We start from the raw sequence: 18811 nt of genomic DNA on the forward strand, positions 1-18811 counted from the left end.
TTAGGGGGAGTGGGAGCGTCGGAGACAGAGAGAGAAAGAACTCCTTAGATTGGCCACTAGGATTCAACACAGGGCCACACGCCCTTGTTCTGAATGAAGACGAATAGAACAATGCCGATCGGAGAAGCTATCTGATCATCATCGAGGGGGTTAGGGGCAACAATCCGGTGCGTGCAGTAGCAGCGGATAGCCTAGCAGAATCTCAAAGAGGTCTGTTGTTGTTTTACCAGTTGACAGGTTCAGAGGATTTTTTTTCTTTCACCCTGGAGCTTGGATGGTTTTCCAGGAAAGCAGCGGCGCACCGGTAATACATAGCGCGAGAGCACAAGATGTATGTACATACATGCAGTTGAGTGGAGTGAGCGGGAAGTTTAGAGGAGGGAGGAGGAGTGAGGGTTGCAGACTTGCAGTAGTGTGCTTAATGCCCACCCCCCCACCCCCCCGGTCCGCCTGCCTCTCCCACCTTTCTTTCCACTCCAACAACACACGACATCGTCTCAGCTACATGTACTTTCTCTTTCCCTCCATAACCCACCCACCCCCCCTTCCATAACAACCTCCGTCTTATCGTACCTATCTTATATCCTTATTGACACGACTTTTTGCAACAGCATCCAACGGGGTATCCGCGAGTAGATATCCCCTATCTGCTTCCTTTTTCTGGGACAGCACAACTCCTCACTTCTTGGTAAACCCAGCATTACGATCAACCTTTTCGCACCCCCCTCGCCCATCTCGCTCCAATACCCAACAACTCAAGAGGGAAGTAAACATCACCAATCATGGCTTCCATGACTCCACCAATATTCAACGTGGAGGATCTCGCAAATGCAGCAGCGGGAGTGGCTTCGCAGCGCCAACCACAGACAGGAGAGACAGCGACGACGACGCAACAGCCCCTGAGAACGTCGCAGAGCTTCCGGGTGGATGAAGGTTATAGCGGTGAGGAGACGCCCAGTGTGTACGAGGATCCGAACCAGAGAGAGGACTTGCGATCGATTAGAGAGAGTGCAGAGCTGAAGATTCCGGCTTGGGTGACAGGACTTGATGATGCGTTAAGAGAAGGTTTGTAAAAACACTTCCTTGCTCGATGCTTTTCTCTTCTTCTGCAGATTACATGCACTATTTCCTACAATACCACCGAGATTATCCTTCAATCCGTCAACATACTCGATAAATTCCCATCTTGGTTGATGGCTCTCATCGCTGGTTGAAGGGGCCTTGTGACCGTTGTGTGTAACGATTTGTTGTGGTTTCAGTTGGGGGAAGAGAAGGCTCTTTGACGGCCTGCCGCCTGACATGTCCCCCTCCCCTCATTCTTGTGGCATACATCCGCAGTGACAGCTCATAATCATATTTCACGTATCTTGGTTTACTCAGAGATGCTTCTTTAGATTCGAATCACCTATTAGCTGTTCGTGATCGCTAATGTCGGTCTTTTAGAATACGCTTATAAACTCGTCCGCACCCTACCGACATCCAACATCGCATCGCTGGTCGATAGATTGGTCCCAATTCTCCACCTCGACTTTATCCAACTGCTTCCTTCCGAGCTATCGCTTCAGATCCTATCGTACCTACCTGCGCGTTCGCTTCTCAATGCATCACTGGCTTCGCGCACATGGCGACGATTCGCTATGGAGCCAAGGCTCTGGAGAGATCTGTATCACGGCGCCGGATGGGAGGAAAACAGCGCCGAAGTACGACTATTTGAGACTGAAATGCAACAGCAGGGAGCGGCTAAACGGAAGGCCGAAGAGCAAAGAGACGAGGAAAAGAAACTTAGAGATCTAGCAAGGCGGAACATAGACCGATTTAGGTCGGGCCCTGGAAGCCAAGGTGAGAGCTCTGCATCGGACTCGTCTGGTGGCCCTATGGATATCAGTGGGGATAGTTCCACCCAAGGAAGCTCTGGTGCATATGGCACTCCGAACCAGGATGCGGAATACTTTCCTTATACGGCCGATTCTTTAAGAACTATCCGCCAGTCATCGATGGCGGGAGTTTTTGGTGGCCCGAGTGCTGCTATGTCGGATGATGATGACATGTATCCAACCGGAATGAGTCGGCCTATAACATCACAGGCATATGAGGAGCCATCACTTCCAATCCAACCAACATTGACAATGCCTGGTTATAACCACCCCCGGCTGAATTGGGCGTTTCTCTACAAGAATCGTAGAAGACTTGAGGATAATTGGCAGCACAACCGATTCACAACATTTCAGATCCCCCATCCCAACTACCCTCACGAGGGTCATGGTGAATGTATCTACACCATTCAATACTCACCCAACTTCCTTGTATCTGGGTCGCGTGACCGAACAGTTAGAATTTGGAACATGCGTACCCGGAGGTTAGTGGGAGAGCCATTGAAGGGTCATACCGGGAGTGTACTGTGTCTCCAGTTTGACGAAGAGGAGCAAGTTTTGGTCACTGGATCGTCAGACTCTAGTGTTATCATCTGGAAATTCCCTACCGGCGAGAAACTGAAGGTTATCGAGAAAGCTCATCAAGAATCTGTTCTCAACTTGAAGTTCTCGAAGAAATGGCTTGTGACATGTTCCAAGGACAAGTTAGTCAAGGTCTGGAATCGAGAGCAGCTAGAGACCACAAACAAGGACTATCCGTGGGTATCAAAGGTCCTATGGGCCACCGGTACAAGCAACGCTGTCGATGTTCGGAGCCATCCGCACCACCCAGATAATATCGGTAACAACCAGCAAGCAACCTGGGCGACCTGGACTGTTCAGGAGCCCTCCATGGGTTCTGGGCTCAATCTTCAAAACCCATACAGCAGCAGTGATCCCAACCGTGCATTTGGCGCTAGCACTCGTGCGCCACCCAAAGGCAGCCCCAGAACTCTCCACCCATACACTGTGATCCAAAATCTCTCGGGCCACGCAGCCGCCGTAAATGCAATTCAACTCCACGGCGACCAAATCGCATCAGCGTCTGGAGACCGTCTTATCAAGCTATGGAATCTCCGCACTGGGGCCTGTGAAAAGACCTTTGTTGGCCATACCAAAGGTATTGCATGCATCCAATTCGACGGCCGCACCATCGTCTCCGGCTCATCCGACCAAACCATCCGCGTCTTCGACTGCGACACCCAAGCCGAAATGGCCACTCTCCAGGGCCACGGCGCCCTCGTCCGCACCGTGCAAGCCACAAGAAACAGGATTGTTTCCGGCTCCTACGACGAGACCGTCCGCATCTGGCACAAAGACCAAGAAGACCGCTGGGTTTTCGGCGCCACCCTCCACCAGAGCCAGTCCCCCGCCGCGCTCCGCTCCGCCGCAGCCGCAGGTGCCGGAACACCCGCAAACGTACCCGCTCAGATCGCCACGCTTTACCAGCAACAAGGCATGCAGCCCGCCGCAGTCCACATGCACCAGATCCAGCAGGTTGGGAACCAGGCAGGCCTCGCTGGTGCCGTGGCCGCCTCGCAACTACTACCGGCACATCATCACCACATGCCACCGCGGCCGATACAGCCCCCACAAGCTGTTCTTCCCCAGGGCCATGGCGGGAACTCGGGAACCCACAGGGTCTTCAAACTCCAGTTTGATGCTAGGTGGATCATTTGCTGTAGCCAGGACAGCAAGATTATAGGTTGGGACTACGCTGCAGATGAAGAGAGTGTCATGGAGGCCAGTCGCTTCTTCAAGGGCGGCTAATCGATCATACCGTACGTTATAGTTATATTCGTGTTTGAATTATACCATAAACAAGAGAACTCCGGACACATGCAAATTGGGCGGGTATGGCGTGAGGGATGGGGGGAAGGCAGATTTCATTTTCTTTGCTTTCTACGTCTTGTGCAGTATGGTAGTTAGTTAGGGTGCGGTGCGTGTGGGTGTCATTTTTGTTGTTGCGGAGTGATGGAGTCTTTTTTTTCCTTTTTCCTTTTCCTTTGCTGTTCTGTTACTGTTTTTGTTTTTTTAAAATTTTTTTTATTTTTTATATATCACTTCTTTTTTATATTCATAGCGGTAGTGCAGTGCAGTGCAGTTCAGTAGCTTGATATCAATTGCTTTGCTTAAGGGGACGGATTGGAGGAGAACTCTTACCTTTTTTGTTATTCTTCAGTTCCGTTTTGCTTGCTATGAGCTCTCTGTTGCTGTGGTTGCTGTTGCTGTGTGAGCTGTGATGTTTGTTTTATTCTCTTGTTGTGTATGTACTACGATGAGGAAAGAAAGAGAGAGAAAAGAGAAAGAGAGAGAGAATAGTAATATTATGTGACGGAAAATCACCATGCAATTTTTCAATTTTTTCCCTTTTTTATCTCGCGGTTTGCGGACTGTGGTTGCGGTTTTTGCGGTTTTCATATATTCCTTCGGGTCGGTATCATTGTTTATATATCTGGTTTACATCTCTGCGTCTCCTTCTATTGAACCGCCTTTCTGGTGTTTTTTTTTGAGCAGAGCTTTGGTGACGCGTGATTGTGGGGAGGTTACATAAACCGTAGCTAGGGGGCGAGTGATATTCCATGCATATCGGCCGGGTGACCCAATTATCTCGCTAGTCAATGCCAGGGTACGAACCTCTTTGTGATAGACGATAATTTAACCTGGCTCCAAACAACACTAAGTCACGCTATCTAATCCGATAAACGGGTGTAAAAAGGTATTGTATTCAAGTATGGTCCTCATCATCGAGCATGATGAGGGTTACTAATGTAATGACTAATGATACTTGTCTTATGAAAGGGCCACAATTTTGTTCCCTGACACTCTTCCTGCCATGTCACTTTATAGAATGCAAAAATGTGATTGTAGTGCCAGATGTTTTCTTCTGCATCAATCATTTCCACAGTTCTTGGCATCACGACACCTAGTCCATATTACCCCAGCTCTACTCCAGCTAGCTACCAATATGAACCTATGTATATAAGACGACACCATATTCTATGTTGAATCTAGTATCTTTTGCTCCACATTCATGCCCAGTTACCCCTAATGCTCAATAGGAGATACTAATCATCTGAGTGATAATCCATGAACATACTACATACCGCTCAAAGAATAGTATCCACACCCGATCGACCGATCGAACCGCCTCATTCAAGCCTTCTTTTCGGTACTCTATTGACAAGTGAGACAGCCGATATGTAATTCTATCAGCCAACACGATGAACAAAGAACGAGTACTCCACAGAACCAAAAGGCTGGGCATTTCTTATCCTTAGGCCAGTCTTGGTGATTAAACTACATAATACGTATTTAGCTAGGAGCTGGCATTTAGAGGCTTTTGAGAAAACAACTGAGCCGACAGCAATAAAGAGAATCTAGAACTTCATCCCGCGGGGGTGGTCGGGTGCACATTTTGCCAAGGCCACTAGTTATTGACCTCCCGCTGTAACTTCGAGCTTGTAACACAACACCATGGTACCAGCGACCCCCAGGTTTGCAAAGTTTTATTTTCCCGTTCCACAATCACCTTCGATCTAAAGTGAGAAAGAAAAACAGGAAAAGAAAAAGAGGCATTGCGAAAAATAGATTGTTAATGACGCAGGCGCAAATGAAATCGCACAACGGAGAACTAATATGAGATAGGAAATAAACGACGTCTGGAATCCACACCCCGTACTCTGTCGTGAATATGTATGTGTGAATACAGAAGGGCCCACCTTGCAGATGCTTCCCTTCAAACCCTACTACCAGCTGATAGCATTCAAACTGTGCGCAGCGCCTTCCTGAGAAATTCCAGCACCAACATGAAGAAGCTTTGGGGCTTGAGTATTTTTTCGTCGTCTTGTTCCGCCTCAAACTTTGGTTTGATGGATCCTCTCGAGAAGTATTTCTGGGCCTCGAGATCTATGAGCGCCCACTCTTCAAATCTGGCGGACGGAGTGATCAGTTTTAGTGTGCTCATGACGGCAACAGCGGTGGTAAATAAATGAGGTTGGAAAATTGATAGAGAAGAGATTAGGGATAATGAGGCGTTGAAATAGAGGGGAGGAAGAGAGCAGGAGAGAATAACGGATATATGTATAGAATTGATACAGACCCTGGGAGGGTTTCTTAGGTAACAAAGGAGTAAAACACGTGATTTAGAAAGAAAAACAAACACATGTTGAGTGAGGAGGATGGAAAGACCAATACTGAGATTGAGCGATGGATAGAGTTCCACTACCATTTGGGCTCATACATCAATAGGATAACAGCCTTCTTGGTCGAATAAACGTGGTATTTGTCGTTCAATGCTTGGACCTTCATATTCGCAAACCTGCACTTGACCCATTTCTTCCCTTGCACGTATTGGAGATATCGTTGAGGCCTCGTTACAAATTTTTTGATAGTGGTCGGCTGTGGCGAGTAAAACGTTGATTTATGCTCAGTCAAAACGTCCATTTCGGGCTCCAGCTTTAGGTTAACGTGGAGAAGATTTACTTCATTATCATGGTCAAATGCTAGTCTGCACACCACTTTGGTTGTTGGGTTGATAGTTACATAAGGCCTTCTTCCGAAACCAAACGGCATAAGCTCGTTCATTTCTGTCTCGTGCTCGATTTGGAAGTAGTGATCAATATTAAAAACTTCAATTTTTTCAAGTAAAAGACTTGGGGCTCCCAAGATGTCTTTAATATCCTTCGTCTGAAGCTCTTCTTGAGGCGGAAGTTTGAAAGTATAAATTGGTGCATGTTCCGGTATCGGGCAAGGGTACCGGCTGCAAAACGGCACAAAATTATATTCGCGGATGTAAAAGTTTTCAAGAGAATCGGGATCTTTTGGAGCCGATTCCTCAAACATCACACATCCGAATAGTGAATTGACCCGAAAGGGCCCATGAGGAAGGATATTAGTATTGAATCTGCTGGCGGGGCCATGACAAGTGGGGCATTCTCTCAACTGTGTCACCGGCAACTCAGCTATGGCCACCCAGTTGCCCGTGTCTGCGCAGATAATACCCATACGCTTTGGGGTCTGCTGCCCAAGTATGCAGAAGATTAAATTTCGACGTGGATGGACCCAAATACCAGCATGGGAATTACCGGTGCGGTTTTCCGGGCCTCCCCTATGCACTATTGGTGCAAGCCCATCAACTTGCAACAATATTTCTCCAGTCCGAATATCCCTTATCTCAAGCGATGAAACTTCGGGGTGCGGTGTTTTGTATGACCATACGAAGATATTAGCATTTAAGGCGTACTGCCGTAGGGTGGGAATGGCATAAATCTGCGATGTATCTCGTGGTGTTTCGTGAGACCATAAGCGTCTCCCAGTAACCACATTGACGACAACAACCCTATTGTTATAGTTAGAGAGTGATGGAGACTCGCTAATTTATTTTGCGTGTACGTACTTCCCACCCAGCTTCCATGCGGGGTAATTATCAGTAGACCTTTGATACACTATTAATGCAAGAAGAGGATCTCCTTCGCTCCCAACACCACAGCTTTCAGGCCGTATTGCCTGTCGCGAATTCGAAAAATTTGAAGAAGTGAAGTATTTCTCTAGTAATTGATAACTTCTTATTGGTTGGATTTCATCGTCCCCCACATTGAAAATACGTTGAATATTAAGATCTACTGACTTTCAGCTAAGAACCCCTGAAGGACGGCGCTTGAAACATAAGAAGTGGGGAGGAATACGTTCTTCTCCCATCCAAACAAAATAGTCACCGCAAATCGCCCATGATCTATAACACCACAGACTGTGGTAAAAAATCTTTGTAAACTTTTTGACGGAAGTTGCAATAGACTTGGTTCTCATCGTGTCGAGATAGACTAGAGAACGTTTTCAGTCGTAAGTTTTTTTCTCACTATAAAAAATGTAGGGAATGAATCTGTGGACGAACCATTTCTCCTAAACATTCTTGATAATTCATCTCTACTAAACAGAGAAGGGATAGTGGCACTCGGAGAAGGTTTAGTTGCAGCAAACTCGGGAAAATACTTCCTCTGAAAGTAAAGATTCCCCAAACGCCAGTCTATGGAATCCTTCCACAGTCTACTCACACTTCTCATCTTAATGAGATCGACTACTGGGGTGAGTGAGAAGAAAATATCCAGGCAATCATCGGTTAGTCGATCAATGGGGTCGTTCCCGTTTATTACATCATGAAGTAGTTTTGACGATTTCACCACTTTTTGAGTCGTTTTTCGGGTAATTCTCGGAGGCAGTTCCCCTGCCGTCGACTTCGCTTTGGTCTTCGGGATCTTTGAAACCTTAGTAACTCTTATAGTTGGTAAAGCGTCCTTCACCTTGGCGGATTTTCTGGAAGCCGTGACCTTTGTATTTGAACCACTCGGTGCCATAATTGGTTATCAACTGTAGATTTGAGGGGCTTCAGAGCCCAGTTGATGAAGCCGTCAGATGGTTAATATTGCTGATGAGTGGGGGATGAGTGGGGGATGTTCGGGGGATGTTCGGGGGTTATGGTGGGGTTTTTATGTTTTGGAAAAAAGTGAGCCCCCCAAACTACTGATATCAGGAAGACGCGTTTAGACGCGTTAAGTGGTTCACGCGTGACTGTGCCGGCGACTCGCATGCTAGCGTAACTTTTACCTAGCGCCGGGTGCAAAAAATCTGTCTCGATTCAACAGCCTCTGAGGCTCGGCATATTATTATGGTCACCAAAGATAATTTTCTTTATCGTAAAACCTAGGGATGTTGAGTGGAAAAATGCTTTCTTCTAATTTTACGGAATTCTTTGTAATGTCAGTTCTATACCTCTGGCAAAGAAATTACAATTGCTATGTGGATATATATGATAATAGTATCTAGATCTGTAGACTGGTCAGCCTATCTAATGTCTGGCAATCAACCACTATCATGAGCGTTGGGGATATTATCACTACATGTAATATATGGCTGTTGTTTATTGTTGAAGCCTATACTAACGGATTAAATGCGATAAACAATCTTTATATACCGGGTCTAACTGTTTCAACATTAGATCGTGGTGCCAAATTATTCTGCAGTAAGACTTGGATCAAGTGCTAACACCACATGCACAGTAAGCATTCAAGTGAGAGATTGTGAGTTTCACAACACTAAAACTCCAATGACTCTTTAGATCGGTCGATTGAATGAATACAGATTGCGCTCTGCTATAAAGATTTCCTAGCCGCTCAGTGATATATCATTCGATTGCGCCATGTCTGTACTTTGTTAGAGAAATAACGGAACCCGATGCCCAGGCCGGGAAACTTACTTCCTTAGAACTCTTTCGATCCCATCTAAGCCCATATTTAACTTATCCCATTTTGGTCCATAACTTACCCTGACAAAGTGATGGCATGGGCTATCAAACAAATCCCTCCGGCTGCTTGGATTAAGGTCAAAGAAAATACCCGGTACCACAATTACCCTTTCTTTCAAACATTCTTCAAAGAAGCCAAGGCCAGTACGGATTTTCTCTGGGAGATGAGCGAGATCGAGCCAGATCTGTGATTGCGACAAGACAATTAGTATCTATCGATTTAATATGTAGGAGCGGTTTACTTGCATAGAATGTTGAGTCTGGTAAATTCTACTTGTACGCAGAGATATTAGAAAAGTTCCCCAGCTTTCCACTTGTAATAATTGTTCACTTACTGGGAACTTGAAACCCATCGACGTCAACCTCTGGATAACAAAATCCAGTTTACTTTTGAAATGCTGTTGTAATGCTGCCATCTCCTTCACAACAAAGTTTGGCTCTAACAACGGTATTGACGCAAGTTGAAATGGCACGTTGGCACCGCCATCAAGGTAAGAACCACAGGAACCGACTGCTTTGATGAATTCCTTGGGACCGACGACCCAAGCAATGCGCCATCCGGGAAGACGAAAGCGTTTAGTCATGCCGTCGATAATGAGGACGTTATCATCATCCACATCTGTTATAATCAATAAGAAAAGTTGCTATATATAAAGCGGATGTGGTTCAGACCTTCAACATAGGATGCAGAACTGATAGTGGTACCATCACAATTACCGGCATAATTGTATCTGCAGAATCAAATTCAGTAAGCCTTATAACCTAGAGATGGATTCATATAAATTTCGAAAGAAGAGATACCCGCTATAAAACTCGTCCATAATCACTGTGCATCTCTCTCTACAAATATCCAGTACTTCCTTCAACTCTTCTCCGCTGAGCATATGGCCTGTGGGGTTCCTCGGATTACTAGTAAGAATCACACTAACACCTCGCTTCACCTCTTCCCTAATTTTTTCCGGATGAATTTTATACCCATCCGATTCATCTAGCGGTGACGGAACAGCTGCAAAGTTCTTAAACAAACCAAGCATCTCATTATACGCCGAGTAGTCTGGGATGAAGAAGCTTAGATAAGCGTTTCCCAATACCGCAGAAATACGCAGTAGTCCTGCACGCCCTCCCGGAACGATACACACGTTCTCCCATGTATATTTTGAAGGCTTATTAGCTCTGAATTGAGTGTTGTAAAGGTTTGCTACCGCCTCCCGGAGAGGAGTAATCCCGGCGGTGGGACCATATTCACGAGAGGAGACCGAGACATCAATGTTTGTGGGCTTGTGAAACGCATGCGGAATATCATCTTCAACTTCGGGAGCTCCCTGACCCAGATTACTCCATTCCTGCGGATTTTCGAGGAAGCCGTGTTCGTAAGCTCGCTCGGTAGTCCAAACAACACCACTATCCATTGGTCAATCGTTTTGATAGGTCAAACAAAGTCGGTTAAGCTCACGAGCATGAGATCTACAACTTACGTAGAAGATCGACTCGGGTCTAATCCAGGGTGCTTATGTCCTGCGCCCTTTTGGCTCTCTCTGAACCTCTGATGAGGCGTAGACTGCCGCTCTGTTTCTTGGTTAGACTGTATTTCCTTTTAGTCAGAGGCAGCCATACCAGTTTCAATTGCAGACATTTTAGGTTAGAGATATATGCAGGAGTAGTGCTCGATATTTGAGTGATAGACAAAGTAGCTACTAATGATAGGAAAGTAAGTTCTTGGGGCCAAGCTTCCAGTGGGAAATAGGTTTCTTATGTGTCTGTTGCTACACTACCTATGTACCCCACATTATTACGACGGGGAGCCTCAAAAGCTTGGTTTTGAGGATTACGGGAATCATGACGCAATGCATATCTGCACAACACACCAACAACCAACAACCCCTCTTTTAGAGTGACAGGCATCCACTCAATCATTGACCTTCCCACTTGTCCCGTCACACAAAAAACAAACGTGAGCAAACATGTGAGGAACCACCTACTGTTGACACCTCCACCAAAGAGGCGAATTAATTGATCCCCCTGAATATATCCCCACTCTCTCAACAAGGAACTACTCTACACTCTTCAACTCGCATGACAGAGACAAAGATTGATCGCGAATACTCCGACATGAAGACACTTATCGGATAGGATAACACGCGAAAACGCCTTCGCTTCACCCCTAATTCCACGCGAATATCAAGAGACAGTATTCAAGGGGAGTGCATAATCGCTCATCATACATACCACCACCAATGATCAAAACCCCAATGACACTGATAATGCCTGAGCACCGTGGATCCCCTCATACACACATACCAAACCCAACTGCAGAAGTCAATGCTGATCACCCGCAAATCAGCCAACAGAGCGTACAGCCCGCAAGTACTTTATTGGAGAGGCATGATACCTGGAAATATGCTTTGACGGTACCGTACTCAATTGGTTGGCACTGGCCCTATCATACCAAAGAAGCACCGGCCTGATTTTCAGGTACACATTGTCACGAGCGGTTTAATGGGTGGATGTGTGTGAATGATAATGAGTGATTATCAACCTGTGCCCTACTCTCTTACACCTCAATCTTTTCATCTTCACCAGGGGCTTTCCCCCACTAACCAACCAATTAACCACAACGCCCCACATCGGCAGTCAACGGGTTGGGCTGCATTACATGACTGCGGGCTAAAGTAGAGTAGAGTATGTACCTAGAAAAAGGCCCTAATGCTAATAAAGAGCAAAAGCAAACCCCTGCATTCCGTGATCACCATCCATTGAGAATCCTACACGCTAGAAAAAAAGAGTAAGCAAAAAGCAAATCTCAGGGGGAGTACATACAAAAACTAAGGCAAACATTAGAGTAGGTTTGTGGGCTGTTGTTCAACTTCACGACATTCTATAGGAGTACTGGCATGTTCCGTAGGCTTGGATTTGTTTAGGGTTCAGTTTTCTTGCGCACGTGGCTTTCGTATAAACAACTACTGGACAGGCGAAAATATCTAGTCACTACATACTAGCCCTTCACAGGGAACTGCTTCATTTTACTTCGGGAATCCTGGGATATGTACTCCTATTTTTTGATCTCTGACATGGCCCTTCTGGCACTTAAATCAATCCTACAAAAATCACGAAACAAGTCCTCGCGGACCCCACCCCAACTCTAACACAAAGAGGTAAAAGATAAGAAAAGAAAACAAAGGAAAGCTGTAAAAGTCGCAGATAAAAAAAAGAAAAAATAAAGAATTTTCAATTAAACAAAATTGCTTCCGCTGAATCGAGAAAAATAATCCTTTGAATTCAACCTGGCTGAGAAAAAAGAAAAGAGAAAAAAAAGGAAGGTATGAGTGAAGAAACTAGAAAAAAAAAATACAACTGTATCAAGATCCACGCTGAGTCAATTCGTTATGTTGTCGTCTTCCTGCTTCCCATCTCCCTTAAAACTATCACTTTTTGCACTATCATCCTAGCCCATTGATATTGGTTGTTGACAAAATCTTGCCAAATGACGAAAGATGATACAACACTCACAATTGAACCCCCAATATTTTCCAAAGATGTAAACATTTAAAAGAAAGAGGTGAGTGAAAACTCGAGGACATGGGGAATAACAAAGGAAAATGGTTTGAGAAAAAAAAAAGAAAGATTCGTAACGCCACACCCACCCATCAATCGCCAAGAATGCACAAGCAAAACCCCGCAAAAAATTCTTTCCGAATATGTAAAAAAAGAAAATTTTCGTATCGGTTTTAAGCCGACACGTAAAGAGTGACAACACCGGTTATCCCTGAGCTGCCATCCTTCCCAGGATCGCCCGACACATCAAACGCCATCTGCACGTCGTCGTCCGAGTTCATCGAGATGAAGTCACCATCTTCATCCTGATATCTTATCCTGATGGGGTTTATAGGTACTTCTACACCAGTAGCACCACACATTTTGACTTTGTGTTCGATTCGGTCTAGCAGCTGGTTGTATGCAATGGTGGATGGTACGATAATGATAAACTTATCATCGCCATAGTTGACCTTCAGTTTGACTTGTGGTTGTATTCCATTTATACCGTTAGTTTTCAGGCCGTTCTCTTGGGTCGCCGGCGAGTTCCTTCCTGGTCCTCCTTGCATAGGTAAGTTGGGTGATGTAGGTGAATTATTCTGGCTACGGTTTATCACTGCAGGACCACCGCTATACGCAACATAGTTTGAAGGCACTGATGGTATGGGGGGGATTGCGGCACCTGGCGATCGGGCAAGCTGTGCTTGACTGGGAAGATGGTGAATGTTAGGGCTACTCGCAGACCGCATCCTATTCTGTTGGAGCGAGCCGGCTGTCGGAGGGGCCATCCCCGGCAATGAAGGTCGTTGCAGACGGCTACTCGCTTGTTGTACCTGGTGATGATGTGCAAACTGAGCTTGACTGGCAGCAATTGCAGCACCCTCTCTTGATGTTGATCTTGACATATTCGGGGGAGTGAATCCGCTCGGCGGCGTGTATCGTCGGTTATCCTCGGCATATCCTGGCGTCGAGGTTCTCGGGAATGGGAATTGGTTGGACGAGGAGCTTATGCGAGTGCTCATTGGTGTTTCTGATACGGGCGAGAAATACGAAGCATCATGAGCAGCTGGAAGCATAGGACTAACACCGGTAACCAAAGTAAGTGGCGGTTGACCTGGGATTGTGGCTGAACTCGGGTACCTTTGTTGATTTGGCCGCGCTGCATATGTGCCAGGAAGCGCACCTGATGGTGTTTGTTGATGCAGCTGATGTTGATGCAGTTGATGCTGCATCTGCTGCTGCATTGCTTGTTGTTGAACACTCTCATTTGTGGCAGACCTAGATCGAATGCTTGCGCTAGAGGTATTTCGAGGCAGGTTGAAACCGGAATGCTGCCCCGGTATCTGCGGTTCTGCAGGGTCTTCCAAATCCTCGTCGTCATCCTCTGAAAGATCGGCGGCAGTTTGCCCTTGGTCTCCAGTATCAACATTAACCATCCAAGCAAAATCTGTAGTTGCTGTTGATCGTGCTCCTCCACTTGTTCTGGTTCCTCGGCTGCTTGGTGTTCCAGCTCTGGCGAAAGCTTCCCGTTGCTTCTCGAGAGCCTTACACCACTGATCCAACCTTTCCTCATTTGTGTGTTTGATGATAAAGTTCTCCACCCCCGGATCGCCTCTCCAAAAAATCTGCAAAGTATACGACCCTGCGGATAAATTCAGCATTGACTCCGATAACAATAAAAAATGAATAGTGTAAAAAAAAGGTATACAAACACGTACCACCCCGCGAAAGGGAGATGACATCAGTCACGTTCTGCATAAATATTCGACCCTTCAGTTGCAACATGGACTTCTTCTTTCCTGGTTTCGGCCTTGCCATCATGGCTTGTTTTTGCTTCTTACCTGTCCCCACTTCTTTACAACACAACAGTATACGCTCAAAAAGATAGATATAATACTACAACATTAGTCAAAAACAGATTCTCATTCCACAGGAATTTGGGTAGCAAACCTCTCTCTCTACATCGCCCTTCTGGTCGCCTTTGATCACCGAAAATTGCCCATGCAGTAATAGTTCGCCAAAATGCTCGAGTTTATGCCCCTTCCAGTCCTCAACTCGACCCTCGAGATCCTTTACACTCTCGATATTCTCGGCCTTTCTAATGGCCTCGTTAATCTTACGATTGATTTCCTCAATGGCTTCTAGACCTAGTTGGAGTTTCTGGTCCTCGGCTTCAGCTGGATCGGTGTGCTTGATCAAGTCCTGTGGTGAATTGTTAGATTTTGTCTCCCCCGAACGCTCTCCGATTGGTCAACATACTCTCAGAAGAAGCGGATACTTCGTTACTCTTTGAATAGGCTTGATAAGGAATGCATTGAGTTGTTGGTATACTGGATGCGCTTTTCTCTCGAGCTTAGCCTTTTCTTCCATAGCCAAGTCCTGAGCATTCTTGAAGTTTGAGGCATAAGGCTGATAAATCGCAAACGTTTCCTGGTATGCCGGTCCTCCGATTGGGTCTCCGCTTCGTTGGACTCGCTCTTCAGGCTCGCGGCACTAATGGTTGATGGATGTTTCAGAGACTAATTCATACCTGAAGAAGGGCTTGGAAACTTACGTATTCCACAAAAAGCATTCCCCATTGCTGCTTCTCAAAAGGCTGGTCGTTTTGCGTTTCTACTCTGATCAAAAATCTCCGCTGGAAATCCACCAGCCCGTTCAAGTTCGCAAACAAAATGTGGATCTGATCCTTGCCAAGAACCTCATCCGCTTCCAATTCCTTCATGTACTCTTGCAGCGTTTCCAAATCTTGCACATACTTGCGCTCCGTGTCCACCAGCTCCTGGACAACACGTGCGCGATTGTCCAACGGCTTTCGTTCTGACGAACTCCGGTTGTCGCTGGGACCCTTGTGGAGAAGAAGGTTTTTTTGTGCTAAGACATCCAGGATTTTGCTGACAGTTCTGGTCACCTTATCGCGAAGAATATTTAGCCTCGTTCGAATAAATTTGACCGCGGAACCTAAAGAGTATTCCCCCAGATTACTGTGTCTCTACGGCAAAATCGACTCACCTTGACAAAACCATTCGTATCGTCGGTGTACAGGTTGTGAATCATAAAAGAGTCATCTCCGCCAATCTCGAGCTCTTTCTTGATTCCTTGAATAAAATGGTAAGTGGCAGCCTTCATTTTGGATATGGCCCCAAGGTCGGGCCTGCAATGTTCTTCATCGATGAATTGAACCGGCCTGACTGCGTTGAACAATACACAAAGACTCGAACCCATACGGAAGCACCTCCACAGTTGGCTAACTGGATCTTCCCTTGTATCCGCCCCGGGGGCGGGCTCTAAGAAACGTTCAAAGTCTGGTACTAGAAGCAATCTTTCCCGGAGAGCTACACATGTTTGATACAGCCCCTGAGAAGGGTCTGCTCTTCTGTTGATCAACGAGTCGTTGCCGATTGGTGTGGAAAGGCTAACAGTTGGAGACGTTGTGCCAGCTCCACCTGCGCTCGCAATCGATAGTGAAGAGGACGAAACAATTGATGGTGTTCCCATAGGAACATGAACAGCACCGTTCATTGTGGCCGGGGCAGTCTGAGCTCTGAGGAGTGAACTCTGGTCGATTTCCACGGTCATTAACCGTGTCCTGATAGGCTTGAGCCTCGCAGAAGGGAACTGGAGAGTGGAAGTAGAAGTCAGTTTGACGATTTGAAGCTAGTAGGACGCTATGTGGAAATTTGATTCTTGGGAGGAGGAGGGGGTTTCCAGCGCGGGAGATATAGGTGAGGGGGTAGGGTAGGGTAGGGTAGGGTAGGTATTTTTGTTGATTTCGTACAGAAGGTACACTTTGCGTTTTGCTATTTTTGCATCGATTTCAAGGCGACGCGGGAATGTAGGTATATGTGTGCGTATGCGCGCGTGTGGTTGTATGTATAATGGATGGATGGGTACGTAGGTGAGTAAGGGAAATGGGGGGATGAAGAAAAAGGAGATAAGAAGAGGTTCGAGAAGAAACCGTGTTAGGGATAGAGTAGGTGCAATATTAGAGGGAGAAGGAAGGTGGGGGGGGGGATGCGTGGTGGGTAGCAGCAGCAGCGTGGTTGTCTGGGGGGGGGGGGGGGGGGTTTGTGCTGTAGGGGGCTTGACTCCTGCAACGAACGGGGTCCAACCAGAAAGAGAACAAGGAGAAACTCACCACCGCCGCATCGGCGTACATATTTTTCAGTTTACGTGAGCTTTCTGCCCTAACACTCGGTCAAAGTTATATGATGATGTTGATGGTTTGATGGATGAGGGGATATGACGAAGCCACTGACAGGCTTAAATTGGGCTGCGTCGGTGGGAATTATCTGATTTGGCGAGAGGAATCTGGGTAATCCAAAGTTGCCCGTTGCGCGGGGAAGAACAGGCGAAGTTGGTCGAGTCCGGGCGCTTGGATAGTTGTGTGGACAATAAATCGAACTCTTTCCTCCTCTTCTTCTTCTGGTTCTTTTTCTCCTCCCAAGATATCTAAGTACAGTACCGTAGCTATGGTGCTGTTCGGTCAAGAATAGAATGTAGTTACAGGGTCAATAATCGTAAATGATGCGCTCCGGCAGGTGACGTGACTTCAACAACAATATGAATCTGGAAAAAATAAAGAAGACCGCTGCCGTAGGGTGTATTGGTAGCTCTATTCGTATGATTCTTCCTATTCCTCTTAAGCTTCTTATTGTGCCTCTTTTGGGAGTGGGTGGAGAGATGAGTGAGGAATGATGGCGAGGAATAGGATGGGTTGGGAGCAGCAGCAGGAGAGTGGTAATGAAAGGTGGTGTCTAGCTGTCTGTATGGTCGGCCTGGCCTGTCCCTACTATTATGTATGATGTATCTCCTCTTCTTTTTGTGGTGGTCGCTGTTTCCCTTCGTTGCACCTCCTTCCTTCCTTCTCTTCCTTGCTTGTACTGTATTCAACCCTTCCTTCCTTCTCAGGCTGTTTTTGAGGAGCGCACTCCCTGAGATCCCAAAAAGGTCAAAGCTGTCTGTCTGTATGTCTGTACAATCCTCTGATTCTGTGTTTCTCTGACTGTCCTATGTATGCAATGTATGTGTATGTAGCTAGCTACCTAGACTCGTACTGTACTCGATCCTACGATGCTCGTTGCTTCCCTCCTGGCCCCTTTGGAAGATCCCTCTGTTGCTTTGTGGTCCTTCTTGTGGTTTCAGACCGGCGGCAACCCTGCCTCGCGTTGCTGTTGTGCTTGGTTGGAACAGAACGACGGGCTGGAATCAACAGATGATGAACGCTGGGTTCGCCAGTGCGGTGAGTGATTAATGTTTCCCTCAGTCTGAGCGCGGCCAGGGGACGACAACTTGACGAGATAGAGAACAAGAAGGAAAAGAAGAAAAAAAGACTGTTTGAGTTTCGCCTCTTGCTGCTCGAATTCTCTTCCCCTCACTGCCCGCAAAGAAGTAGTTTTCTTTCGGCTTTTTTGCAAAAAGTCGAGAAATGCCGAGATGTTGCCGAGTGTGACAACGACGGCTTCAGGGTGATGTCTCCGCCAGAGTCAACCACTGATCGTGCAAATATAAAATATGAAGTTTTTATAAGAACAGCTCCACAAAACAAACAAATGGCGGGAAAAGGAAGAAGTCAGAGTTATCGTGAGCTACTACAGTCAACCAATCAAATTCAAAAGCGGGGTGAAAGGAATCCTACAGCTTGTGCCCAAATTATTATTATTATTATTTTCTAAGGGAAAAGAAAAGGACAGAGCAAGCTCGAAGGCCTGTGCTCTGTGCTCCACACAACCACGATTTATACGATGCATGGTTATGATGGCTTGGCTACGCAAAACTGCAGGCTGCCCTTTGAAAGGGAAGATCTACGAAGGTCGTCCCTTGATGGGGCATCCTTATTCCCATTTTTGGAAGCCCTCCCTCGCCCGATCTGGAGTGTAAACACCGCATGGAAACAAAACAAAAAATCCTCCGCATAAAAACGGTCGCGAAAGTCGGCTCTCCGGGCAGCTTTTGAGGGAATAAGCTCTGCCCCACATTAGCCCATGGCCATCGTCTCCTTGGTCCCTACATGAGCAAGACGCTGCCAACCTCTTTTTTTTTGAATATCTATCCGTATTGTCTCTCCCCTCAC

At 46.5% G+C, this 18811-nt stretch overlaps 5 protein-coding genes across 5 annotated transcripts; 1 reads left to right on the forward strand and 4 right to left on the reverse strand.

The window, feature by feature from the left end:
* Positions 1-782: 782 nt before the first annotated feature.
* On the forward strand, positions 783-3680 carry H6S33_010463 (uncharacterized protein; the record flags this gene model as incomplete). The annotated part of the gene is made up of 5 exons (XM_044841851.1): positions 783-942; positions 1042-1065; positions 1444-1573; positions 1649-2633; positions 2757-3680. The coding sequence occupies 5 exons, from the start codon at positions 783-785 to the stop codon at positions 3678-3680; spliced, it is 2223 nt and encodes a 740-aa protein (XP_044697606.1).
* Positions 3681-5676: 1996 nt separating this feature from the next.
* Positions 5677-5877, reverse strand: H6S33_010464 (uncharacterized protein; the record flags this gene model as incomplete). Its single annotated transcript, XM_044841852.1, has 1 exon — positions 5677-5877. The coding sequence occupies one exon, from the start codon at positions 5875-5877 to the stop codon at positions 5677-5679; it is 201 nt and encodes a 66-aa protein (XP_044697607.1).
* A 257-nt stretch (positions 5878-6134) lies between these two features.
* H6S33_010465 (uncharacterized protein) lies at positions 6135-8263 on the reverse strand (the record flags this gene model as incomplete). Its single annotated transcript, XM_044841853.1, has 6 exons — positions 6135-6394; positions 6456-6499; positions 6670-7251; positions 7309-7531; positions 7598-7732; positions 7804-8263. The coding sequence occupies 6 exons, from the start codon at positions 8261-8263 to the stop codon at positions 6135-6137; spliced, it is 1704 nt and encodes a 567-aa protein (XP_044697608.1).
* An 827-nt stretch (positions 8264-9090) lies between these two features.
* Positions 9091-10843, reverse strand: H6S33_010466 (uncharacterized protein; the record flags this gene model as incomplete). Its single annotated transcript, XM_044841854.1, has 8 exons — positions 9091-9109; positions 9163-9395; positions 9457-9480; positions 9546-9829; positions 9883-9941; positions 10012-10611; positions 10686-10776; positions 10825-10843. The coding sequence occupies 8 exons, from the start codon at positions 10841-10843 to the stop codon at positions 9091-9093; spliced, it is 1329 nt and encodes a 442-aa protein (XP_044697609.1).
* Positions 10844-12935: 2092 nt separating this feature from the next.
* H6S33_010467 (uncharacterized protein) lies at positions 12936-16897 on the reverse strand (the record flags this gene model as incomplete). The annotated part of the gene is made up of 8 exons (XM_044841855.1): positions 12936-13821; positions 13882-14383; positions 14460-14637; positions 14692-14943; positions 15001-15234; positions 15296-15649; positions 15751-16356; positions 16877-16897. 8 exons carry the CDS (start codon positions 16895-16897, stop codon positions 12936-12938), a joined length of 3033 nt encoding a protein of 1010 aa, XP_044697610.1.
* Between the last annotated feature and the right edge of the window lie 1914 nt (positions 16898-18811).

This window comes from Morchella sextelata, assembly GCF_020137385.1.
Source record: "Morchella sextelata strain SCLS chromosome Unknown scls_4, whole genome shotgun sequence".
Lineage (NCBI taxonomy): Eukaryota > Fungi > Ascomycota > Pezizomycetes > Pezizales > Morchellaceae > Morchella > Morchella sextelata.